Raw genomic sequence first — 27,648 nt, forward strand, 5'->3', positions numbered from 1 at the left:
CAAAACTACGTTTGTTTAAAACAAAGTGTATACTTAAAATACAGTTTATCTTTAAAACAGTTTATATTATATATCTAAACACTGCGTATGTTTAAAATTGTGTAAGTTTAAACCACTACGTTTAAAACTACGTATGTTTAAAAACTGTATATTTAAAGTACTGCGTATATTGCTTAAAACAGTGGTTCCCAACATGGGGTCCACAAAGATAGTACTGGTCGGTCCGTGAACTAAATTCAAAATTTCATATATGTTAAAAAAGTACATATACATTTAAAACTATGTATGTTTAAAACAATTTATACGTTTAAAACTATGTACGTATTTAAAATAGTTTGTTTTCTTTATTACCCACAAGGGGCCAACATAGAGGGGACAACACATAAAATAGTTTGGTTGCTTAAAAGAGCCTATATGCTTAAAACATTATATACGTTTAAAAGTTGTACATTTAAAAGACAATGTAGAATTCACAGTGTATATTGCTTAAAATTTTGTGTAAGTTTAAAACCGTGTGTATATTAACACCACTAAAAGACAATGTCTACGAACTAGAAGCTAACACCATGGAAAACATCCAGCAAATAGCTAGCTCCATCCACAAGAGTATTAATGTTCCAAGAGATTACCCTAGTAAGCACTCTAACTACAGACCATCTGTTTTAGATACAGAACTCTGATTGGAGACTAGGAATAATAAGGTCCAAATCCTCCATTCCCACTATGCCAAACCCATGGCCTCCAAATACCTGATCCACCGCAATGCAACAATATCAAATTCAATTCCTTAATAGCGGACTTGATAAGAGTGATGAGAAACGTGTCCTGTATGTACGACCCAACAGAATTACAGAGACACTTACAACACTTCGTCTTCTGCATTCGTTTCTCTGGATACAGCCAAAGAAACAAGATCAGAGAATACAAAAGAACCAAGGCAGAATACAAGACCATCATAGAGAATGATGCTAATGGGATCTGCCCGTTATACCGGAGTAAATTCTGGAATGGCGTACAAAGAACTAAGAAGATAGGTCACTCCAACTATGGTATTTCAACCAAAAATACCAGCGTCATGTTTGTCGATCCTACCCCTGGAAACGAACTTGCATATCTTTTTAAGAAAACCTTAGGTAAGATGAATCTACGGATTAAAATAGTAGAAAGACCGGGGAGCCCCCCCCCCCCCCCATAAAATTCCTGATTAGTGTGTAGAGCAAACCCACAGATAAACTGTAAAACTAGGAACGTAGTCGTTAGCATGTGTACAGAGGGATGGTGTAGAAACAGAACGGTGATGCACATTGAAGAGACTGCACGTAGCATAGGTGAGCGGATAAGTGAACACTGGTGGGAGCTCAAGGAGGAGAAAAAACTCGTCAATGCCTTACGAACATATTCAATTAGAATATGGAAGCTCAGCTGACAACATAGGTGTTATGATCTTACCGATACATAGAAGACACGGCACTCAGACAGATTATGGAGGACTCAGACACAATAGAAGATAGAGCAGTAGTCCTTTTTAGCTGAGTGGACAGGTGTAACGTGGAAAGAGAAAGAAAGCTGATTTATAAAGGATACAATACGCTACTTAGTCTGGGAATCAAACGCCCTACTTTATGATACTGAACCCAATACCCTTACTTTTGGGCCAGTCTTTCTCAAAGAGGACGGGGGAAGCTGTGAAAAGCAACAAAAAATGGCGTACAAATTGCTATGTTTAATAAAACTGATTGAAAATTTTTCAAATCTGTCCAACACATCATGTTGAAGAATGAAGAAATTTTCAGAGATGTATTTGCCTGGTAAGTGATTTGATCTGAGATCATGTGTTGAAACTAAAACAATTACAGCATGAAAAAAACACACACACACACACACATACACACTGCTAATTATTACCACATACATACATACATTTATTATTACACACACACACACACACACACACACACACACACACACACACACACGCACACACAAGCCATTCAGAAACAAACAAAAACTGCTAGTTATTACCACATACATGCATACATACATTTATTATTCGATATCAACATTTTCGTCCCACTAAATGCAGCCTGGTCACTGCCACCAAATAATGAATCAGTTTTTGTGTGTTTTTGAATGGCTGATGTGTGTCTTCCATAATGTAAACTCAGTTTTGTCTTCTCACTTAGAAAAAGAGAAAAGAGAAGAGTTGCAAAACTATCCCTAATATTTTTGTGAGGGGAAAGGCGGTGAGCTGGCAGAATCGGTAGCACGCCGGGCGAAATGCTTAGCGGTATTTCGTCTGCCGCTACGTTCTGAGTTCAAATTCCGCCGAGGTCGATTTTGCCTTTCATGCTTTCGGGGTCGATTAAATAAATACCAGTTACGCACTGGGGTCGATATAATCGACTTAATCCGTTTGTCTGTCTTTGTTTGTCCCCTCTGTGTGTAGCCCCTTGTGGGCAGTAAAGAAATAAGAATCGTTAGCACTACAGCAAAAATGCTTTTCGGCATTTCGTCTGTCTTTACATTCTGAGTTCAAATTCCGCAGAGGTCGACTTCGCCTTTCATCCTTTCAGGGTCGATAAAATAAGTACCAGTTGAGAACTGGGGATTGAAGTAATCGACTTAGCCTCTCCCCCGAAATTGCTGGCCTTGTGCCAAAATTTGAAAGCAATATTTTGGTGTGGGGGAACGAGCAGAAATTTCCCAAAATATTGGGGATGTGGTGCTTATTAATTGTTAGGTAAGAGGACCACTGCATTTGGCCATTATCCAATATGTGAACCCCCCCCCCCCATACTACCACCACCATTCTTTGATCTTTTAAAAATTTTGGGGTGTGATTTGAGAGATTTAACCGCTATTTCTAGCTAGTCGTAGAAAATCCTTCATTGCTGCAGCTATGGTATATTTTTATAAACTCTGCTTCTCCACAATGTTGAAGTTTACTAACCCTAACTTTGGATGATGATGATGATGATGATGACGATGATGACGATTATAATGATGATGATGATGATGAAGATGGCGGTAGTGGTGGTGTGCGGTCTACGTGGTCGCTCGATGAGCTAGAAAGAACAACCAAACCTACAAATCGCTCACTGATTTTGACGAAGGAAAGGACGATAAATAATATACTTTTTTTTTATACCTCTTCCCCTAAAAACAAGATGGTTATGGTTGGAGCGCCTTTGATCGTAGGTCTGCCTGAATACGGCTTACTGACCGAATGTTAAACAACAACCATCTCTGTCAACACTTCTAGAGATAGATGAAAAAAAAAACACACACACACAGGGAATGAGTAAGAGGTGGGGGGGGGGAGCCAGAGCCAGAGCCAAAGCAAGTAGCAAAGATTTTCCCAGCCAACGAAGGGACCTCTACGTGGCTGGTGAATTTCCTAGAAACAACAGCCAAATATTTAATGTTCTAAAAATCAAATCACATGAACAATTTTTTTTCATTTCATATCATAAAAAAAGTGTATTAGAGTTGAATTGTTGAACAATGTAGTCCTGGATGGAATGGTCACGTCTGGAACCCGTTAGATCATGTGTTTGCTTATTCTGGATTGACCTATAGAATAAGCAACAACAGTCACTCAACAACAATAGCAAGAACAAGCAGCAGCATCATCATCATCATCAACAACAACAACAACGTATGTGTCTGATTTACGTACAAGGCATGAAATTTGAGGGGCAAAGTTGGTTTATACCATCACCCCCTCCCACCAGTATCTGAGTGGTTCTATATTTGGAGGACTTTTAGGATAGCTATAATTACCTCATGGAGACGGAAAAGGGCACAGAATTGGGCAGTAGGGGTAGGGTGGGGCAGAAGATTAAAAAAATAAAAATTTTTGGAAAAGAAAGATATTTTGTGAATTATAATTCCCGTTGTATAAAACATAGTGATGAAGGTGCGTGGTTCAGTGGTTAGAGCGTCGAGCTTACAATCGCGAAGTTGTGAGATCGATTCCCAGAACAAAGAGCCAGAAGGAATACCGACGTGCTAACGATTCTGTCAGTTACTGTATTTGGCATGAGGTCCGAAATTTTGGGAGATGGGGTTAATCGATTGCACCGACCCCCTAGAGCTCATCTGGTACTTATTTTATCGATTCCGATAGGATGAAAGGCAAAGTTAACCTGGTCGAAATTTGAACTCAGAATTTAATGAGTTGGAAGAAATGACACTGAATATTTTGTCCGGCGCGCTAATGATTTCTTTTATTGATCACAAGGCTTCAAGACATTGAGGAAGGACAACACCAAAGGACGGGACACACAGACACACACAAAAGAAAAGGTAAACGGCAATAAAGTCATAACAAAACAAAGTGGAATTCTGGTTTAAGCACTACATATAGCCCATAGCTTTTTTATGTTTTGAAATTTTCAGAAAATTCTTGCGAATTTGTGTTCTACACGGGAATTCATACGATTATGCGAAAAGAAAAAAAATTGTGTGTGTGTGTGTGATTTAAGGGCGATTTAGCTGTTTTTAGCACATTCCACGACTACCTGATACTTTCCTTGCTTCTTTGTCACTCTAACATGTATTGATTATTATCTCCCCATAAACATGCACATAAGGGTGGTCCATTGCTGGGATTTAAACAAAAAATTCGGACTGTCCATAGTTTAAACCCTGACTAAAAAAAAAAAAAAAATTGAAAAATTGAAAGTGTGGAAATTTTAGGAATTGTGGGGGTGGGTGGGAGGGATTTAAGAAATTAAAGAAAACCTTTTTTCATAATCGTATGAATTCCTTTGTGCAGAAAACAAATTCTCAAAAATTTTCCGAAAATTTCAAAAAATAAAAAATATTATGTGGGTTATAGGGAGTGCTTAAACCAGAATTCCGCCATAATTTTTTGCCACAAGGGCAGCTTGGGGGGAGGAGGGGATGAATCGATTACATTGATCCCAGTGTTTAACTGGTAGTTATTTTATCGAACTCCAAAGGATGAAAGGCAAAGTCTGCGCAATTTGAACTCAGAACGCAGCGGCAGACGAAATATCGCTAAGCATTTCGTCCGGCGTACTAACGATTCTGCCTGCTCGTCGCCTTAATAATAATAATAATAATGATTTCAAATTTTTGTCACAAGGGCAGCTTGGGGTAGGGGATTAAGTCGATTATATCGAATCCAGTGTATAACTGGTACTTATTCAGGCGGAGGTTAAAGAATACGCACACCACCCGTTTTCGGCGTAACCCTAGCCATAACCCCTAATCCTAAACCCTAACCGTAAACCCTAAACACCTGGTGTGCGTATTCTTTGCCTTTGCCCTTATCTAATCGACCTCGAAAGGATGAAAGGCAAAGTCGACCTCGGCGGAATTTGAACTCAGAACGTAAAGACGGCTGAAATGCCGACTAACATCAACAGGCAGCGAGGATGCACTAACAATTAATATCAAACTTCAAAATGTTTTAAAATGTTTGGTGGAGATGGAGTATATGTAATCTGGGTATACCCCCCCTTTTAAATTTTTTTTTTTTTTTTACGGAATCCCACGTTTTAGGCTATGGAGATTCCGATTCTGAAAATTTTTTTTCAAAAATCTCAATTTCAAAATTTCGATCCCCTCCCCGGTTTTATATAGATCCACAGGGTAAACCTAACCCTAACTCAAACCCTAACCCTAACCCTAACCCTGACCGTAACCCTGACCCTAACCCTAAACCTAAACCTAACCCTAACACTAGTTTTGTGAGATTTGGCTGTTATTTCTAGCATGTAAATAGCCTGCTTGGTGTGGGGGGGAATTGAAATTTTTCAAAAATTTCTTTTTCAGAATCGGAATCTCCATAGCCTAAAACGTGGGATTCCGTAAAAAAAATTAATAAATAAGGGGGGGGGGGGAAAGGTTCAGATTACATATAGTCCATCTCTACCAAATGTTTAAGCTGAAACAGATTAAATATAAAGTAACAAAATTGATTTTTTGTTTTTTTTACCTCCGGCACTGGACAGAAGAAACTGCTAAAAGAAGACAACATTTTAGCAGTAACAGCATGGTTTTCATTTCGATTCGAACTTGCTCTTCGACGATGATGACAATAATAATAAAATTAATGACAATTTAGGCCTTCACAGTAAATTCCCCTTTCTTCTTTGGAAGCAGACAAAATTTCTGAAAAGAATTTTCCTGATTATGTCTTAAAATAATTTCGGTGTTTTCTTCTTGTGTTTGTAATGGGGGGAAAAAAAAAAAGTGTTTCAAGTTTCTTTTGCGCTGTTATATATACTCATTGTCAACAGAGACTTTCCACATTTTCTAAACCCGACTCTCTGTTTTTGCGAGCTTTAAGTTTGCTTGTCAGTCGAGGCATGCCTTGCCTGAAAATGTTTATTTCAAAGAATGGCCTTGGCAGAAATCTAAGCCGGATTCTTTTCTAGTAGAGTAAAAGATAAATAAATTAGTGCGTGTATGTATATATATATATATATATATATATATATATATATATATATATATATATATATATACATACATACATATATATATATATATGGACATATATATGTGTGTGTATATGTATGTGTACGTATACATATGTATATGTATATATATGTACATATATATGTGTACATATGTATATGTGTGTGTGGCTGTGTTTGTGCGTGCATACATACATACATACATATATATATATATATATATATATATATATATATATATATATATATATATATATATATATATACATATATATGTATACACACACATATATATACACGTTTGTATGTGTATACATACATACATACATACATATGCACACACCTCACCACCCACGGGTGGGGAGAAAGCATTTGCTGTCTTCGCCCCTCCTCTAGATATAGCCGAGGTTTGTGCCTGTGTTAAATCACTGATACTTGTCAAGATATCTCTTGGTGTTCTGATGATCGTCTCAACACTTACTGTAGGACATTTTTCGCTATCAGAAACCAGGCTCTTCACACAAGAGAGCGTGCTGTTCAAGACGTGGGGAGCCAGAAGACACACACACACACACACACACACACGAATATAGAGATACACACATACAAGTGTATGCACGCACACATACATTTTGTCCAAAATGTATTTATTACAAACATATACAATGGCACATTGTATGTATGTATGTGTGCATACATACATATATATGTATACATACATGGCGGTACCCCAGCATGGCCACAGCTCATGAGCTGAAACTAGATAAAATGAAAAAAATGAAATACATATGTATGTATACCTGTATATAGATGTGTACTTGTGTGTGTATATATATATATATATATATATAGAGAGAGAGAGAGAGAGAGAGAAATTGTGTGTATATATGTATATATTTTGTATGTATAAATGTATGTATGTGTATATATATATATATTTACACACAGTATACATTACATGTTTATAAAAGATAAACATGCAACGTGTGTACATGCATATATCTATGTGTGTTTGTGTGTTTGGGCGTGTATACACGTACAGTAAATCAACATTTATAATAGTGACCAGAAAACCTTCGTTTAACTATCATTTTATTTACGTCTTTGCAATAAGACAAAACAGAAAAAACAGGCAGGGGAGACGACTCCAACAATATCAGCTAATCGAAATTGTCAAAATGAAGACGATGCAGTCTGGATTGGATCTTATTTGATATATATATATATATATATATATATATATATATATATATATATATATATATATATATACCGGCCATGACGAAGCGAAATAGCCCTGAAACTCGTGTCGCCTTTATATATATATATATATATTTATATTTATATATTTGATCCTTTATATTGAACACTCAATATTTCATCTACATTCAATACTTTCTTTCATGGTGCCATCCATTTTTATTTTATTTTATTTTATATTGTATATTGTATATCATATTATATATTGTATATTCCATATTCTATACCCCACATTAGTTCTGCAGGAATATAAATAAAACATAAAAAACAGACAGTGTTGGAACTCTTTTAAGCAAAATAATATATTCCTCTATACACAATCATACAAAAAACCCCCACCTTTTTTGTATTTATTTTTACTCGCATATATATATATATATATTGATTGTATGTGCGTGTATATATAAACACACACAGGAGCATACGTATGTGTCTGTGCGTGCGTCTGTGTACAAACCTGTGCGCATGTATTTGTTTGCTCGTGCATATGTGGTTGTGTGTGTGTGTATGTATGTGACAGTTTATTAGTATTATTATCATCATCATCATCATCATCATACCACACACACACACACACTCGTATTTGCTCCTCCGTGTTGCGTGAATGCGTATATACTTGTGTATAATGTATACACACTTATCATCGTGCGTGTATCAATCTTTGTCTCGTGTCTTCTTCGCCACCCATTTCTCTTCCATGTCATCTAAGTGGCACATGTTTTTGTTTTCTACGTGACCCCGTTATCTTATTACCCCATCACCATCGCCGCCACCATCTGGTCCCCACTTCGCTTTCATCTGTTTCTCATTCAGTTGTTTTTTCTCTTCAGATCATCGCCCCCTACTACCACCACCGATGCACTTACAGCCTCATCCTCCCCACTTGAATCACATTCATGAACACCCAGTAGTTATCTGTCCGTCCGTCTGTCTGTCATTCTATGTATGTATGTATGTATGTATCTATCTATGTCTATGTGTGTGTGTGTGTCTGTCTGTCTCCCTGTCTATCTGCCAGTCTGTCTTACATTATGTGTGTGTCTGGCATTGTATGTATGTATGTATATGGTAATAAATATGAACTTCACAAACCACATTTAATTCTTGAAATTGAGGTATTTATTCACTGAGAGTGTTCTGCAGTTAATTGCAAATTAGTTGGGGGTCTATGACTGAGAACTGGCGAACCAGATGACTGCACCAGGCTCCAATCTGATCTGGCAGAGTTTCTACAGCTGGATGCCCTTCCTAACGCCAACCACTCCGAGAGTGTAGTGGGTGCTTTTACGTGCCACTGGCACGAGGACCAGTCTGGCAGTAATGGCAACGCTCAAATGGTGTTTTTACGTGCCACCTGCACAGGAGTCAGTCCAGCAGTGCAATACACAATACACCATACATCACATCGTACACACCAGCACTGACCACTTCCCAGCCCCACATTTTCACACCTACACATACACACACGTCAAGGTTACCAGCCCTCTTCCACATGCACATATAAACTTTCTTATACACATGCACGCCCACCTTTGTTTTGGGATCACCACTACTTTATTATCTCCCCTTCTCCTGTGTGACCCTTCTGTCTGGCATCCGCCATGATAGATCGCTAGCCACTACACATTCTTTATTTTCTCTCCTTGTTTTTTTTCCTGTGGAAGAGCGTAGGCTCGAAACGTTAAAGACTTTTTCACTTCTCAAGCGGTTGTACTGATACATCTGTTTGTTGTCTACACCACCTGTCTTCATCTTTTGTTTTTTTTATGAATTCTCCCCCTATATATATATATATATATATATATATATATATATATATATATATAGTTAATCCCCCCCCCCAAAAAAAAACAAGAACACGAGGACATGGTACATGCAAAATATTAATAAGATGCTCAGAGAAGGAAAGAAAGGTAGTTTTACGTTTCGAGCAAAGCTCTTCTTCAGAAACAGGAGACAGAGGAAAGTTTAAGAGAAAAGGAAGACAGAAAAAAGAAAAAGTTCCCATCAGTGCTTGACAACCGGTGTTGTTTTGTTTACGTCTCCATAATCTAGCAGTTTGGTGAAAGAGACCGATTGAATAAGTACCAGACTTCAAAAAAAAATAAGTACTAGAGTTGATTTGTTCAACCAAAACCCATCAAGGCAGTGCCCCAGCATGGCTGCAGCCCAATGCCTGTGACAAGTAGAAGATGAAGCTACAGACCCTCCCCCATTGAAGTTCCCACCATATTGTAATATTTAAGATACGTTTACCATTCCATGCAACAATATTTTTATGTCACACGAGAATTCTTCTTTCATCTTTCTCTCCCCTCTTTCTTTAATCATGTTTGCATGTCTTTTTCTTTCTTTACCTCCCACTTTCCCCCTGCCTATACCTATCTGTTTTTGCATACATATATGTAGTTATCTTTTGCCCTTTATTTTCACCTCTTCCTCTTCTCTCTCCTGTTCATTATGTGTATGTATATGTGTGTATATATACATATATGTATATGTGTGTGTATATATATATATATGTAAATATATGTGTATATATATATGTGTGTGTATATATATATATGTATGTGCATATATATATATGTATGTATGTTTGTGTATGGATAGATATATATGCGTGTGTGTATAAAGAGGGAGGTGAAAAGTATGTTAATGTATATATTTTCTGCATTATTCCACTCCACCACAACCACTGTTATTCGTTTTGTATTTTCTTCTCAGTTCCTTTTTTTTTCTCTTTTATGTAAAAATCTTTTGAACTGGAATTTTTATTTTTATTTTCTTTCATCTCTTTTATTTTTCTCAATGTTAGTACAATTTTTTCCTTTTTTTTTCTCTACTGATAAGCAAAGTCTTTAAATTCCAGTTTGTTTGTAAAATGGCCATTCTCTGCATAGCATAAGCGCTGCTTCAGATTTAATGTTCTACCAAACTACGTCAGTTCAGAACAATAAAATTATTGAAAAAGACTTAACTAAAATCTGAACTAAATTTCTTCAAGAACTTCATCATGTCCCTTGACTCACTTTGCTGAAATGTCACTGGATGAACCAGTTCTGATATTGTTTAGTCACATTTCAACGATTAACGGAAACACCCTTATGTCAGAGCCTGTTGTGTCTCGGGAGGATCATTATGCTAATAAGTCACACACGCAGACTGTTTCACTTCTTTAAGTGGTAACAAAGCACACACACGTGTATATATATATATATATATATATATACACACACACACAATGGTCTTTTTCATTTTCCTTTTCCCAAATCCATTGACAAGGCTTTGGTTGGCCTGGTGCTATAGTAGAAGACACTTGTCCAAGGTGCCATGTGGTATGACTACTCAGAACCATGTGGTAGGAAAGCAAGCTTTTTACCACATGGCCATGCCAAATTGTATCTGCCTTTGCTTTTCCCTTGAATAGCATCAATGGCATGGAGACGGGTGGCTGGTATGCATGGGCGACTGCTGGTCTTCCATAAACAACCTTGCTTGGACTTGTGCCTCAGAGGGTAACTTTCTAGGTGCAATCCCGTGGTCATTCGTGACCGAAGGGGGTCTTTACACTTTTACAGAGACAAATAGTAATGTTGACTAACAGGATTTGAACATGGGATATAGAAGGAACAATGTTGATAAGGGACTCTGTAAAGGCTCTTTTGTTGACTTGATCTCTGTGTGTGTGTCTCTACATGTACACATATCATCATCGCTGTTTCATCATTTTAACATCCACTTTTCCAAGCTTGCCTGAGTCAGATGGAATTTATTTGAGATAGATTTTCTATGGCTGGATGCCTTTCCTATTGCCAATCCTCACCTGTTTCCGAGTAGAGTAATATTTCCCCACAGCTGGACAAGGAGACACATAAGTAACAGAGTGACCCAAGGTCCAAGAGTTTCATGAATTGGCACTTACCAAACTAATCATGCATTGGCACTTATATATATGTAGTTTTTCCTTTTCTCTCTCTCTCTCTCTCTCTATATATATATATATATATACACACACACACACACACACAATGAGATTCTTTCGGTTTCTGTTGATTAAATCCACTCACAAGGCTTTGGTCATCCTAGGGCTATAGCATGGAGATTATGATGTTAAATGGTGACGAGGATTTCAATATAAAACAATAACTGTACAAAACAAAAACAGAAATAACAAAACAGGCAGAAAATTTAAGGAGTTTGTTTCTTAAATAAAAAATATATTTCCTTTAATAATTTACAGAACAAATATGGTGAACAAGACCACCACAAAGAGTGATGCAAAGTTGGTCTAAATTACATTATATTTACAGAGCTGAGAGACAAGACTCCTCCATCCATCAACCAAGATGCCATCAGTGGAGTGACAGTAGATGAGTAGATTCTCCTCCAAGCTGCTGCTACTAGATGTCTAGACTCCCACTGGAAACCAGGGAAGGATTAAATTTTAAGAAACAATGAGAAATACCACTTCCCAAGATGCTGTTGTTGAAGGTGTAGAATCCACTAAAGCAACAATAGAGAAACTTTAATTCCATGAGAATGGCAATGCAGGTTAACCCTTTAGCATTCAGGTAACTCTATTAAATATGTTAATCTTGCATTATCTTATAGCTTTGAGATTTTGATGATGCAGGTGGCAGGTAGCACGTAAAAAGCACCATTTCAGCGTGGTCATTGCTAGGGCTGCCTGACTGGCCCTCATGCTGGTGTCATAAAAAGCACCCACTACACTCTCGGAGTTGTTGGCGTTAAGAAGGACATCCAGCTGTAGAAACTTTGCCAGATCAGATTGGAGCCTGGTACAGCCTTCTGGCTTGCCAGTCCGCAGTCAAACCGTCCAACCCATGCCAGCATGGAAAGCAGACGTTAAACGATGATGACGACGATGATGAAATGTTTATTTTTAGAATGACATTATAGGGTTGATGTTAGAGACAAGATCTGGCTGGTTTGAACATAAAACAAATAGAATATTTGGTTCAAGTATGGCTGGATAAAATGTTAAATGGTTAAGTTTCTTTCAGAAGACGATCTTCATCGTTTAATGTCCAACTTCATGCATGCATGAGTAGGATGATTGACAGGAGCCAGCCAGGTAGACGACTACCCCAGGCTACTGTGTCTGTTTTGGCAGAGTTTTTACAGCTGGATGCCCATCCTATCAACAACCAATTTGTAGAGTGGACAATATGTAAATTTCCCCAAAGTGATGATAGAGAAGGGTAATTCTCTATCAAGAGTTGATAACAGAAGCAGACTTCCACCAAGATGGCAATACGAAGAGTAAGCTCCATCGAGGTGGCAATAGAGAAGGTCACCTCCACCATGTTCTTAACAGTAGACTTCCACCAAGATATCAGTGTAGTGGAGATTAAACTTTACCAAGGTGAGAATACAGGGAGGAAATATCACCAAGGTGACAATATGAAGAAAAAACTTCTCCAAGGTGAGATTAAGAAGAGTAAAGTTCAGTAATATGACAATAAGCGTCCATTACTCCCTTAGCCTTCAGATTACTCTGTCAAATGTAATCCTTATTTATTAACATTGTTTGGAATTAATCCTGCATTATCTCATAGCCTCAAGATTTTAATGATGTGGTTGTATATTTTTAGAATGACTTTGTAGGGTAGGTTCAAGAGGCTAGATCTTGTCGTTACATACTTATCACAGGTAGAATATCTCAGCTGGATATGGCCAGTTTAAATGCTAAAGACTTAAGTTGACAGTAGGAAGAGGAAAGATCACCAAGGTGACAATAAGAAGGTTAAAGTTCAGTTATGAGGGGGTGCTGAAAAGTTCCTGGCTGTTAAGGGTATCACAAAAGGCCTGGTTGGAGGCCCAACCTTCTGAGTTCTTTTACAGGGCTTAGAAAAACTGAAAGACCACTGCAATAAGTGTGTAAATGTGAGAGGAGGGTATGTTGAATAAAATCATAATAAACTGATCCTCCGGTATTTTCTTTTACACAAAGCCAGGAACTTTTCAGCACCCCCTCATACATGACAATAGTAAATGTCATCGAAGTGGCAAAAGTTGGAGGAGGAGGAGGAGTAAACTGCAACAAAACAATGATGACAACAACAAGAAGAACAGATAGGAGGTGTAGCTCAGCTATGTGATAAACGGTACACGCCCGACGTGTAGATCAGTTTTTGGTCTTTCACTTTCTTGTCAAGGAAGGCCTTCAGTTCAGCCAGGCTACATTCCACAGAAGACGGACCTTGTACAGCAAACATACGCAGCATCGAGTGGATCCTCTCGATGGGTAGACTTTCCAGATTGGTCAACATACCGACAATGTATGTCCAGAAAACCTGTAGAAAACAGAAGTATGTATGTAGATGACTAAATCATACTGATATCACTGCTATGTAGTGGGTGTGTGGGCATCTGTGTGTGAGCAGGTGTGCGAGTGTGTGTAGAAGATAAGTGGTGTTATGTGACTGAGTAGCAAAAGTGACTTTGGTAGGATTTGAACTCAAAACAGAAACACTTAAAACAATCCCTGCAAAACATTTTTCCCGATGCTCGAACAATTCTGCTAATCTGCCACCAAGTATAACAATTGCTAATAGTAACCTTTTCCACTAAAAGCACAAGGCCTGAAATTTGGGGGAAGAGACTACTTAATTACATCGAACCCAGTGTCTCACTGGTACATAATTTATCGACCCTGAAAGGATGAGAGGCAAAGTCGACCTCAGCAGAATTTGAACTCGGAATGTAAAGATGAATGAAATGCTGGTAAGCATTTTGCCCAGTGTGCTAACAATTCTGCTAGCTTGTCTCCTCAATAATAATAATAATAATAATAATAATAATCATAATAATAATAACCTTTTCTACTAAAGGCACAAGGCCTAATATTTTGGGGGAAGGATTAGTTAATTACATCGACACCAGTGTTTCACTGGTACTTAATTTATTGACCCCCGAAAGAATGAAAGGCAAAGTCGACCCGGCAGAGTTTGAACTCAGAACTTAAAGAACCTTTTGTCTGGCGTGCTAATGATTCTGCCAGCTCGCTATACTCCAAACATCTTATATATATCTACTCACCTGCATTTGCTCTTCCATTTGAGCCCTCATCGATGCCATGGCAGATTCTGTCTCTTCTTCATCAGCAAGCATAATATCATCAGAGTTAGCTCGTTGCTCTTCAACGAGGAGGAAAGTATCGGTGGCTTCCTCTTTAAGCAAACCTTGGCTCTGCCAATATGCAATTTTTCTTCGCAGGGCAGTGGCCGGGATCTGTAGTACACTGCTCAGCTCTTCAACTGTCCACTGGTCTAACAGAAAGAGAGAAAAAAAAAAAAAGAAGTTAAACTGTTGGAGTTCACCTTTGTTTATATGTTGTTGAGTTTCATGTCAGTCGGGATTGAATGATCATGATCGAAGGCATTCCACAAAATATTTTAACTTTTTTTTAGACAATTCATCATCATCATTTAGCGTCTGCTTTCCCTGCTGGCATGGGTTAGACGGTTTGACTGAAACTGGTAAGCCGAAGAGCTGTACCAGGTTCCAGTCTGATTTGGCATGGTTTCTACGGCTGGATGCCCTTCCTAACGCCAACCTCTCAAAGAATGTAATGAATGCCTTTTACATGCCACCAGTACAGGTGCCAGTTACGTGACACCAGAATTGGCCACAACTACAATTTCACTTGGCTTGATGAGTTTTCTCAAGCATGGCATATCGCCAAATGTGTCAGACACTAATCATCACTTCTGCGAGGCCCAATGTTTGAAGCATGCTTTTAACGTGCCACCAGCATGGGTACCAGTTATGTGATACAGACATCAGCCACAACTACGACTTCACTTGGCTTGATGAATCTTCTCAGGCATGGCACATCACCAAGAGTCTCGCTTTGCTAATAATATTTCATTATAAAAATATGATAGGACTTTTTAAAACACTGAATGGTTATGGAGGTCCACCAGAGTAAACTAGGAACCAACAGGGTCCATAGGTAAAAACCGGTTGAGAACCACCGGTCTTGATACTCTATATCTGAATAAAAGAAGAGATGGTCATGAGTGGAATGTTTTGGATCATAGATCTGTTTGATCAAAGTTGACCTGGAGCTAAACAACATTACAGGACAGTCTGTTAAAGATGCTGTAGAGGTACAGGTAAACTGTACAAGTAATTAATGCTTACCTTTATTTTGAAACTGCATTATGATAGCTGCATGTACAGGTGAGACGTTCAGGTTGAGGACTCTCTCTTTTAGTTCAATATCGATGTTGACCAGACCTGTGCGTATAAGGAGAGATTAGAGTAAGGTGTGTGAGAGGCAGAGGAGATAGCAAAAGAAAGGGGGAGAGAGAGAGGAGATAGAAAAGGAGAGGGACAGAGAGAGAAAGAGGGAGAAAGAAAGAGAGCGAGGGAGATAAAGAAATAGAGAAAGAAAAGAGATGAGAAACTAGAAACAGAGAAACATAACTAAACATGCTGCATATTCAATGGCAGTGTCCCAACATAAACAGCAATGCCCCAGCATGGCCACAAACAAGTAAAAACTGTATAGCAAACCCATCCCATCCATGTAATCATGGAAAAGTGGACTTTAAAATTACAAGGAGGAGGAGGGGTAGGGACATTAGAATGGATGTCAAAATGATGATGAGAATGAGGAGGATGAAAGGTAGGGATGTAAAAAGTATTAATTGATCCATCATTGTCGACAATGACCAAGGACATCCCATGGGAGAAGGAGATAAGGCACAGTGTGTACTAATTCCACCGAAACAGAGTTTTGTGACATATTTACCTAAATGGGGTTTCCATATCAACGTGCGATTTCCTTTCCTGGATTCAAACTTTTTGGTGTAATTCTCCAAACAGGTCTGCATATTTTCAGGCAAGTTGAGTTTCTCTTCTCTGAATGTAGGCCAGCACTGAGCAGACAGAATCATGGCATTGATTTCAATATCCTATAAAAACAGAAATAACAAAAGAAATTAACTGATTTGGTAGCAGCTCATAAAATGCTACTTTATGCTAAAAAGTTCCATTATAGGGGCAGACATGGTTTTGTGGTTAAGAAGCTTGCTTTGTAATGAAGTGGTTTTAAGTTCAGTCCCATTGTGCATCTCTATAGCCCCTGGCTAACCAATGCCTTGTGAGTGGATATGGAAGACAGAAACTGTGGCAGCTTATTTTGTGTGTGTATATAAAAGAGCCCCTTCGGTCATGTATGACCATGGGATTGCACCTAGAAAGTTCCCTTCTGATGCACAAGTCCTGGCAAGGTTGTTTATGGAAGACCAGCAGTTGCTCATGTATACCAGCCTCCTCTCTCCACACCACGGATGTTATGCAAAGGAAAGGCAAAGGCCGATACAGCTTGGCACCAGTGGCATTGCAACTCATTTCTGTAGCTGAGTGAACAGAAACAACGGGAAATAAAGTGTCTTGCTCAAGAACACAACATGCAGCTCAGTCGGGGAATCAAACTCACTACCTCATGATTGTGACTCCCATGCTCTAACCACTAAGACATGTGCCTTCAAATAAAGTCTGCTGCTGAAAGATACCCATCCCATTACCTAAATGGTCATAAGCCCAATACCCTAAGCTCTGGGACTATGTTGATATATATATATATATATATATATATATATGAATTAGAAGCAGCACTAGTGTTGTAAACATTACTGAACACATGCTCAATGTATGTATGCTAGTTGTTTGCCAGTAGGCTACAAACTAGCATTATCATCATCATCATCATCGTTTAACGTCCGCTTTCCATGCTAGCATGGGTTGGACGATTTGACTGAGGACTGGTGAAACCGGATGGCAACACCAGGCTCCAATCTAATTTGGCAGAGTTTCTACAGCTGGATGCCCTTCCTAACGCCAACCACTCAGAGAGTGTAGCATGGTGGAGATTATTCTCTCAAAGCACTGGGTGTTAAAACACCTGAAAGTCATAGACAGGCCAGACAACTCACTCTGAGTCCCATTTAGGAGTGATGGTCATTGATGTTTTGCAATCTCAATATCATGTACCTGAACCAAACCAGAGGAATAGTGAATAGCCTGTCCAAGACTATATGTACAATGATGTAAACACCATTCTGCTGGTGTGTGTATATATGTGTGTTTGTGTGTATACATACACACACACACACACACATATATGCATGAATGTATACGTATGTATGTACATATGTCTAACCCATGCCAGCATGGAAAACTGATGTTAAATGATATCTATGTGTGTATGTTATTGTGTCTGTTTGTCATCCCACCCAACAGCTTGATGACTGGTATTGGTTTGTTTACATCCCTGCAACTTAGCATTTGCAAAAGAGACCGACAAAATAAGTACCAGACTTAAAATAAGAAAGCTTAGGCACCAGGAGCGATTTGTTTGACTAAAACCTTTCAAAGCAGTACTCCAGCATGTTCACAGTCCAATGAATGGAACACATAAAAAGATCAAAAATGGAATAGTCATGGATGGATTGCCTTCACTGAGATGTCTACTTGATCAGAGCTGACTGGGACTGAACAACAACAACTGAGACACACAGACAGACTACTTACATCCGCATTTTCTTCTGGCTCGTCTTTCTTCTTATCTTCCTTTATGATGGCATTGATACGTCTTGAGTCTGTGACATCCTTCAGCATCACCTCGCAGTAGTGGAGCTGAGATTCACCGAATCGCAGCTTGAGCAGTTCCAGGTACCGAATTTCACGTTCGGTGTCGTAGTTGAACTGCGAGAGGATGCGGTCGGCCAGCAGGTTGCGGTATTCATTTACAAACAGTTCTTTGCTTCCATATATGTTCACCAGCATGCTGATAATGTCTGACGTTCTTCTCACCTTCGACATGGATGCTGCATTGACAAGACAGAAAAAGAGAACCAATAAAAGTCATCTCCCAATAGATGGTCACACTAGCCTCTCACTAAACATGGAGTTGAAGAAAGGAAGCCCCCTAAAACAGTGGTTTTCAATCATTTTTTGCCTATAGACCCCTTTGTTTCCCATTTCACTAGTGGAGGGCCTCCATAGCCATTCAATGTTTAAAATGCCCTTGTTTGAAAATACAAGGACACAGATTGTGGCGTATAGTCAGCTGGAGATGATGTCTTCTGGGGCTAAATTACAGCAACATTCATCCTAAACCAGGACAGCCATGTTATGTTGGCAAATAGACTTTACTCTAAATCCATTTATATCCCTATAATTAGATATTATTAGGAATTGTATTAAAAAATTCGTTAAAACATTTGGTGTGTTGCAGAAGTATAACCAATTTATTGCAGATGAATTTTAACAATGAAATCTTATACAGACCCACTAAGGGTCATATGAGGCCCTAGTTGAAGGCCACTGCTTTAAAAGAACACTCGATCCAGTAGGCATAGCAACGGTTCACAGCTCCAGTGGAAGTGCAATGACAATTTTGGTGCTCCTACCTTAATTAACAGGTATGATAATTAAGGTATGATAAATTTGCACTTCTTTACACCTGATACATGTATGTATTGCTATCACTCTCAGGTCCATTCTGACCTAGAATGGTAGTACCTGTCAGAGTCCCCTTCTATGGATTAAATAGATTTCCTAGGGATAGAGGAGGCTCTGGTGATTTTTGATAAAGCCGTGGGGAAGGTTGCTCTTGTAGGAGAAAGAGACTTGACATAAGACTTGCAGTCAAAATAGAACCAATCATCTGTGAAGATGGAGCAATCACCATATGGGTACTTTGTGTACCCTTGTCTAGATAAGGGTACACTAAACACATACAATCATCTAACATGTTTCCCCATGCTAGAATGGGTTGGACACACACACACACACACAGAGGCTTCTTCCTGTTTTTGACTACCAAATCCACTCACAAATCTTTGATTGATCTGGAACTGTAGCAGAAAGGTGCCATGCATTGGGACTGAACCAAGACTACATGGTTGGAAAGCAAGCTTTTTACCACCCAGCAACATCTACAACTCGCAAAGCTACAAAAGAAAAAAGAAAGAGCAACAAAAGCTAAACGAAAAATAGGAAGTGAAAATAAATGAAGAAGATGAAGATATCTTACTTGGATCAGCATCCACTGGATCGGGTATCCATTTGTTCCAATCTTCATCATCACTGGCAGCATTGTCGTCAACAATGTGAGGCAAACCTCGGATCAATTCATCAGAAAGCTCATTGACTCCTTCCTCAGTTAAACTGGACACAATGCAGCGCACTGTGTTATCACGATCTCTGCAATGGGACAGACAGACAGGTGACTGTGCTAGAAGGGCTGGGAAAAAATTTTTCTAGGCGCTCTTAGTTATATAAAAAAAAGATACCCTCAAAAAAACAAAGTCCACTTTGAGCCACATGGACAATACATAGATAAACTCTGGCAAACCCTAGTATTTTTCTATCAAGGGTTTATATATCCCAATATTAGACTATCTGCCAATATTAGGCTATTTACTCACAGTGATCGCTTATAAACTTTGAGCTTAAAATATTATTATTATTAATATTATTATTTATAGATTGTAAAATTTGGCACCACTTACCAATTAATAATTTAAAATGCACATAGAAAGTTTGTGTACCAAAAAACAACACTATCAAATTATAGTTCTTAAATCTGACTGAAAACAGTCAGAGGTACATTAGTGTAACGGTAGCATACTTGTCACGATTACACAGAAGTGTGGGTTCGTGTCCCATGCATATGGCAAATCCTACATTTTTTTTGTTGAGGGCTTATATGCCCCAATATTAGACTATTTACCTTAGTCAATGCATGGTGATCACTTGTAAGCTTTAAGCTTATGAAATATTATTTATATATATATTTATACAATGGGCTTCTTTCAGTTTCTCTCTACCAAATCCACTCACAAGGCTTTGGTCAGCCCGAGGCTCTAGTAGAAGACACTCACTCCAGTTGCCACGCAGTAGGACTGCACCCAGAATCATATGGTTGGCAAGCAAGCTTCTTACCACACACACGTGTGTGTGTGTGTTTTATTAGCAGTTTGACTCAGATATACAGGACTTAAAGTTTCATGTGATGTAGAATGCACCCACCTCATCAGATGTTTGGAGATGAGATGGATGTCTTCTATGCACCCATCAAACTGTCATAAAATACATGTGGATGCTAACCAAGGATATGGTGTGCTACTTTCTTTCATTAGTTCACTCACTTGTGTGTCTGTGTGTGTATGTAAAGGTAAGAGTGTGTTGTATCAATAGGTGTAGAAGAGAAAACTAAGCAGTAAGGCAAAGTTGATGTTACCTTAAATATTTCTGTACAGGTTCACAAACAAGCTCCAGGATCACACCTGCTGGGTCCAGCACACGCAGAGCCCGAATTGCTGATATATAAGCAGCAAGTATATTAGAGGTGTTTACACCTAAAATAAAAACGATAAGAATAATAAACAATAATAAAAGTAGTTTCAAATTTTGGCACAAGGCCAGCAATTTTGGGAGGGGGGGGGGCAGGTCAATTACATTGACCCCCGTGTTCAATGGGTACTTATTTTATTGATTCAGAAAGGATGAAAGGCAGAGTCAACCCTAGTGGAATTTGAACCCTGAATGCAAAACTGGGAGAAATGCTGCCAAGCGTTTCATCTGCTTCTCACAGTTTGTCTCCTTCGTAACAACAATAATCCTTTCCACTCTAGTCACAAGGCCTGGAATTGTTGGAGAAGGGGTTTAGTCAATTACATTGACCCTAGTACTCAACTGGTACTTATTTTATCGACCCTCAAAAGGATGAAAGGCCAAAACCAACCTAAGCAGTATTTGAACTCTGAAACATAAAAGACAAATAAAATGCCACTTAGCATTTTGCCCAGCATGCTAATGATTCTGCCAGCTTGCCATCTTATTATTAATAATAATAATAATAATAATAATAATAATAATAATAATAATAATCCTTTCTACTATAAGCATAAGGCCTGAAATCTGTTGCCAAAACAGCTTGATTGTCCAGTCAGCCATGCCATATCTTCAGCATCCAAACAGCCACGACCAAATTGTCTCATCCTACTTTTAAGATAGCAGTGTGTAATCTGATAGAGATTTGGCTGTTATTTCTAGCAAGTTGAGAACCACTGGTGTAGAAGTTCACTCACTTCAGTGTGGAAATAAAAAGAAGGAAGTAAAGAATAGAAAAACAAAGCAAAATTAAGAGGAGAAAATACCTGGATGTAGCAATCTATTTTCTAAAGCATCTTTGAGAGAGATGACAAGATGTGAACGAAGATCGGTCTTCATGAGACAGTTTTTCAAATCGAGAATGGCTGGTTCTGACTCTGGGTAGTCTATGATAATGCTGAATAACTGGTCGATTAGGGTACCGGCGTAGTTCTCGTACATGTATTGGCGCAGTGTGTCTTTGAACTCTTTCAAGGATTGCAGTTCAGTTGATGACATTTGATCTGAACACCAGACAAGATCAAGCCAACCAAGAACTTTCTTGTCAAGCCACTAAAAACACAGGAAATATATATATATATATAAAAAAGGGGGGCACAATGTAAACACACAAACAAAAGAATTTGAAACAAATAATAATGATTTCTACTATTGGCACAAGGCCTGAAAGATTGGTGAGAGGGACTAGTTGATATCAATTTTAGTGCTCAACTGGTATTTCTTTTATCAACCCTGAAAAGATAATTGACAAAGTTGACCTCGGAAGAATTTGAACTGAGAACATAAAGATGGACAAATGCTGCTAAACTCTGCCAGCTCACCACTTTTCTTCTTCTTCTACGACGACAACAACAGCAACAATCTAATGCAGTACCAGGCTGTGGCTCTCAAGGCTTCTGATCTTAACTGACTGGAAGTGTTAACATTTACATACTTAATCTTTGTGTAAAGATGGACAAATGCCGCTAAACTCTGCCAGCTGATCAGTCTTCTTCTTCTCTAACAACAACAACAACTGGAAGTGTTAACATCTGCTCAATACCACAGATTTGCTGGTCAGTTGCTTCACTTGACCAGTTGAGCAGGTCTCTTAGTGACTGATAATAGGTGCACCTCTGAGCAAGAGTAGTGTGGAAGCATTATATTCATGTGTTGAGAGGAATTCTTTGGGGTTTGAATAATTCACCTTTGGAAACATGGGAGTGCCATTCATCATCAAATTGACATTGTCTGTACAAGGACTCAATGTTGAATAGCAGAGCAAAGTGAAAAGAAGTGTTTTACTAAAAACACAAATGCACCACCTAGGAACTGAACCCAAGATCTTGTGATCATGACTGCAACACCCTAACCACTAGGCCAGAGAAAAAATTCCATAAGTTTGATCACACAGAGACAAATGACTTACCTTTTCTAAACTCTCCAGAAACGAGGTTTCAAGGTTTCCTCGACATTTTAACTCAATGTGTTGTTTGGTTGTTCGATGCACAATGGTGGTGATACAGGACCCAGCCATTTTGCTCAACAAATTCAGTTTGTCGCTGTCAATTATAAAGAAATATATACAAACACTACTCATAGACACTCACATCATCATCATTTAGTGTCTGTTTTCCATGCTGGCATGGGTTGGATGATTTGACCAGGGCTGGCAAGCTGCAGAGCTGTACCAGGTTCCAGTCTGTTTTGGCTTGGTTTCTCCAGCTCGGATGCCCTTCCTAATGCCAACCACTCTTCACAGTGTACTGGGTGTCATTTACATGTCACCAGCATGGGTATATATATGTAAAAAGCACCCAGCACAATTGGTGAAGTGGTTGGCATTGGGAAGGGCATCCAATAGTAGGAACCATGCCACAACAGACAAACTGGAACCTGGTGCAGCTCTCCAGCTTACCAATTCCAGTCAAACGGCCTAACCCATCTCAGAATGGAAAAGCAGATGTTAAATGATATATATATTCGTTCATTCATCAATTCATTTTTAGGCCTGTTTTACCATGCTAGCATGGGTTAGATGAATACCTTACTAAGGCATATGTTTTTGTACTGGGTGTCATTTACATGTCACCAGCATGGGTATATATATGTAAAAAGCACCCAGCACAATTGGTGAAGTGGTTGGCATTGGGAAGGGCATCCAATAGTAGGAACCATGCCACAACAGACAAACTGGAACCTGGTGCAGCTCTCCAGCTTACCAATTCCAGTCAAACAGCCTAACCCATCTCAGAATGGAAAAGCAGATGTTAAATGATATATATATTCGTTCATTCATCAATTCATTTTTAGGCCTGTTTTACCATGCTAGCATGGGTTAGATGAATACCTTACTAAGGCATATGTTTTTGTTGACAAAAGAGAGAAAAAAATGAACATCAAAATAGATAATGAAATATAGTTAAGTAGCTCACAGTTTTCTGTTTATTGTATGAAATGATTCCATGAATTCGGTACATTTGCATTCATCTTGTTCTTCATCACAGCCATTGCAGTGACCAAGTTCAGAAGATTCTGCAAGTTTCTCATCATCTGGAAAAATTATATATATATATATATATATATATATATAAACTGTTATTAATACAAACAAGTGGAGGAATAAAAGAAATGAAGTTGAAAACATACACAGAATATATTAAAGTTAAATAAAATTTAGTTGGTTTTTAAAATATAGGAATACACTTGGCCAGTTTAACATTAGATTTCCAAATGTGTATAGTAAATGGAGCTGTGTAGCAAGTTATATACATAAGAGATGTTGCTTAATAATCATCATCATCGTCGTCGCCATTTAACGTCCGCTTTCCATGCTGGCATGGGTTGGACAGTTGACTGAGAACTGGCATGCCGGGAGGCTGCACTAGGCTGTAGTCTGATTGCTAATAATGGATGCACATTTTAAACACAGGTAACCAGGACTGGAACAAGCACATTGTCTTTATCTTATGTCTTCTACTTGTTTCAGTCATTGGACTGCAGCCATGCTGGAGCACCACCTTGAAGGTGCTTTAGTTGAACGAATCAAACCCAGGGCTTACTCTATCAGTCTTTTTGCTGAACCACTAAGTTATGGGGATGTAAACACATCAATACCAGTTGTCAAGTGATGATGGGGAGACAAACACATAGAAATATACATACACACACATATATATAAACATAATTAAAGGATAAAAATCATATAAAAATTCATGAATTTTATCAGTGGCCAGCATATAAAAAGACCTTTTGGGTAAAATTCATATATAGATGTATAATTATATAGAATACAATTATAATTAAGGGCACAGACGCCACTGTGCCTATATGTTAGAAGATGCCAAATACATCCAACCACTACAAGATTCACTTCAATATACACAGGTTGTAGTGGTTGGATGTATTCGTTGAGAAACATTGGTCTATGGCAAACATTTGCATCAACTTTTTCCTAACAGCATTTCCAAAATGTGTGGCTGACCCTACCCAAGTCTTCACCATTAAAAACATAACAGAATTATGTGTGGGTAATCTAACAGATAGGCTGTTGGACCCTCATACATTGAAATCAACAGAAGAAGCCATTATTTATCATCATCATCATTTAATGTCCACTTTCCATGCTGGCATGGGTTGGATGGTTTGACAGGAGCTGGCTAGGAAGAAGACTGCATCATCCTTCTGTGTATATTTTGGCATGGTTTTTACAGCAAGATACCCTTCCTAACACCAACCACCTAGCAGAGTGGACTGAGTGCTTTCTCCATGGTACCAGCATAGGTGAGGTCAGTTTTGGCATGGTTCTTACAGCCAGATATCCTTCCAAATGTATGTATGTATGTGTGAATGCTGATCACCAAGTGTCTTCATATTATTACTGTACTGTGCACATCACCTGCAAACAACATCATGTGGTTTAACAGTTTCAATGTGAAGACCAGAATAATAAATGGATGCCTTATTAATAAAACAAGTAAATTTTGGCAAAAAGAAAAGAACATGGCTTTGGAAAACTGTTTCAAGAAATGTTGTCCAACCCATGCCAGCAGAGAAAATGAGAACATTGAAAAAACAATCCTGTGTTTCAAAACTAAAACTCCAGTTCCTAACTTACCTTGTTCACCACTGCTTGTATGTTGATATACCTTGAAAGCTTTCAAATAGAAGCTTTCTGTCACCTTGAAGATTTTTCGATCCTTTGATGAAAATAACAAGGCCTTGCATAGGGTCGTAGCAGTTTCTTTTAACGATTTCTTGAAGAGGGTGCCAGTTCTGTAGTTGGACGGTGGGTATCTGTTAATAATTAACTCAATTTTCTCAATGCTGTCGTTGTGTTTGTCGAGGGCTGAATAAAGGTAGTCGACAGCCAAAACAAAATTATTCAGCTGAACGCTAAGTGAGTCTTTCTCCTCGGCAAAGTAGCTCCAGAACTTAGGAGCAATCTCATCTCTCATTTCACTTTGGACATACTCAATGAACCAGTCTTCGATGATGTGTGTGAGTTGGTGTTGGCGAAGGACTTCGATTGCCGCATTGAAGTCTACTTCATTCACGGGTGAACAGGCAGGTTTTTCATGTGGAGACGCAAGGGGCTGAAATGAAAATATTTAGAAGTTTGTTACGCGCCACAGAAGAAGTACTAAATTAAAAGAGCAATCCACGTATCATCATGTAAATACATCATTGAAAGGAGTTACGGTTAAGGTCTGAAGTCGCACGCCCACCTAAGTTAGATTTTCTCCGTTTTGAGGGGAGGGGGTTTCAAATTTCTTTCTCACTGGATTTTCTCCGTTATGACGGGGTTTTTTCAAATTTCTTTCTCATCAAGCATTCAGGATGATGGGAGGAAGCTTTATCTGACCTTAGTATTTTGAAAATATATGATTTTTTTTTTATCTCCATATCCCTTCTGTACCTCTCTGGGGCCCTGCACTACACACTTAAAAATGGTGGGACAAAAATTTGAAAAGATCCCCGTCGAAACGGAGAAAGTCCATCTTATGTGGGCGTGGTATTCCAGACTTCTGCCCAAGTCACAGCCGTATTCATCCAGAGATTAGTATCCCATATGAATGTGCTGTTTAAAAACATAATATATCGAAAGGAGACGAAAATCATCCCAGCAGCTGCGAGAAAGAATCCGATGTCACTAGAAAAGCGAAAGAAAGGAAGGTTGCACAGAAAGCAAGATCCACACAGCTGTTACGTGCCCTCCGCTGTAACCGAGGGTTTAGTGACCAAACCGGCCAAAATAAACCACCTCCGGACCCACAAAGTGCAAAGCTGATAAACTGGTCATCTTCAGAAACATGAAAGACGAACCTAATAATAATAATAATAATAAAACGGTTTAGAAATATTCTACTCACGTTCGATGGTTGCGATGGAATCAAAACTTGGGTGGCCAGATTCCATGCATTATTCAAAGAATCGTAGTTAGACATTTAGAAAGGAGAAAGAAGAAACAACGATCGACCATGAGACTACAACAAAACCAACAACAACAAAGAAGCGGCGGGAAACAAATTAAAAGTTCACCGGTTCCAGTTTACGACTAGTTATGGCGTTACAAATCCTCGTTCTCAACTTTCACTAGACTTCAGTGAGGTTTGATGCATTAGTTATGTCTGGAGCAGCTTTATTTATTTACAATACGATTCCTTTAGTACGGATGATCAAAAGTACATTAAAACTTTATGCTGGAGTAACAGAGTGATGAACATGTTCGCCAGCGTTTTTTGTTTTTTTTTGGTATAACTACAGTTTGATGTCACTCTTTACCGATTTTGTTTCCTCATGAATTTCTTAATAAAGCATATTTTTTTTATTAAGTAAGTTTTCGAGGTTATAGTAGAAGACACCCAAGGTACCACGACATGAGACTGAAGCAGAAATCATGTGATTGGGAAGCAAACTTCTTATCTCAGTCACTTGCAAATTTTCTTTAAAAATGCATTAAGAAAAGGGGCTAATGCAGTTTTTTAAAAAAAAATTTCGGATTTTTACCTTTTAGATGTCG

The 27,648-nt window shown here is 38.5% G+C and overlaps 2 protein-coding genes across 3 annotated transcripts in view; both read right to left on the bottom strand.

Annotated features, from left to right (window-relative positions):
* Nucleotides 1-6,358, bottom strand: part of LOC106880930 (complement C3) — a 57,614-nt gene extending 51,256 nt beyond the window's left edge. The window contains exon 1 of the mRNA XM_089339429.1: nucleotides 5,969-6,358. Coding sequence (XP_089195555.1) covers nucleotides 5,969-6,036 — 68 coding nt within the window. The 5' untranslated portion in view covers nucleotides 6,037-6,358. The remainder of the gene's footprint in view (nucleotides 1-5,968) is intronic.
* A 5,541-nt stretch (nucleotides 6,359-11,899) lies between these two features.
* LOC106880975 (anaphase-promoting complex subunit 2) lies at nucleotides 11,900-27,258 on the bottom strand. Of its 2 annotated transcripts, XR_016237737.1 has the most exons (13): nucleotides 26,999-27,258; nucleotides 25,744-26,221; nucleotides 24,062-24,179; nucleotides 23,056-23,188; nucleotides 21,914-22,199; nucleotides 20,995-21,112; nucleotides 19,786-19,955; nucleotides 18,279-18,574; nucleotides 16,495-16,657; nucleotides 15,882-15,977; nucleotides 14,775-15,004; nucleotides 13,744-14,029; nucleotides 11,900-13,503 (listed from the first exon to the last, which is right to left on the bottom strand). XR_016237737.1 is itself a non-coding variant. In XM_014931159.3 (12 exons), exons 1-12 carry the CDS (start codon nucleotides 27,071-27,073, stop codon nucleotides 13,823-13,825), a joined length of 2,370 nt encoding a protein of 789 aa, XP_014786645.1. In that variant the 5' UTR covers nucleotides 27,074-27,258; the 3' UTR covers nucleotides 11,900-13,822. The 2 variants fall into 2 exon arrangements, 1 of the variants encoding a protein (XP_014786645.1); XM_014931159.3 differs by having other exon boundaries at nucleotides 11,900-14,029.
* Nucleotides 27,259-27,648: the final 390 nt, after the last annotated feature.

The sequence above is a fragment of the Octopus bimaculoides genome, chromosome 21 (assembly GCF_046866305.1).
Source record: "Octopus bimaculoides isolate indiv1 chromosome 21, ASM4686630v1, whole genome shotgun sequence".
Taxonomy (NCBI): Eukaryota; Metazoa; Mollusca; class Cephalopoda; order Octopoda; family Octopodidae; genus Octopus; species Octopus bimaculoides.

Excerpts from the sequence above, each read along its gene's own strand:
- LOC106880975 (XM_014931159.3), bottom strand. The coding sequence starts at position 27,073 with ATGTCTAACTACGATTCTTTGAATAATGCATGGAATCTGGCCACCCAA. Across the intron at positions 19,956-20,994 it reads CCTGTACAGAAATATTTAAG|AGATCGTGATAACACAGTGC; the intron begins GTAACATCAACT and ends GTCCCATTGCAG. Across the intron at positions 15,005-15,881 it reads AATGCAGTTTCAAAATAAAG|ACCAGTGGACAGTTGAAGAG; the intron begins GTAAGCATTAAT and ends TCTTTCTGTTAG.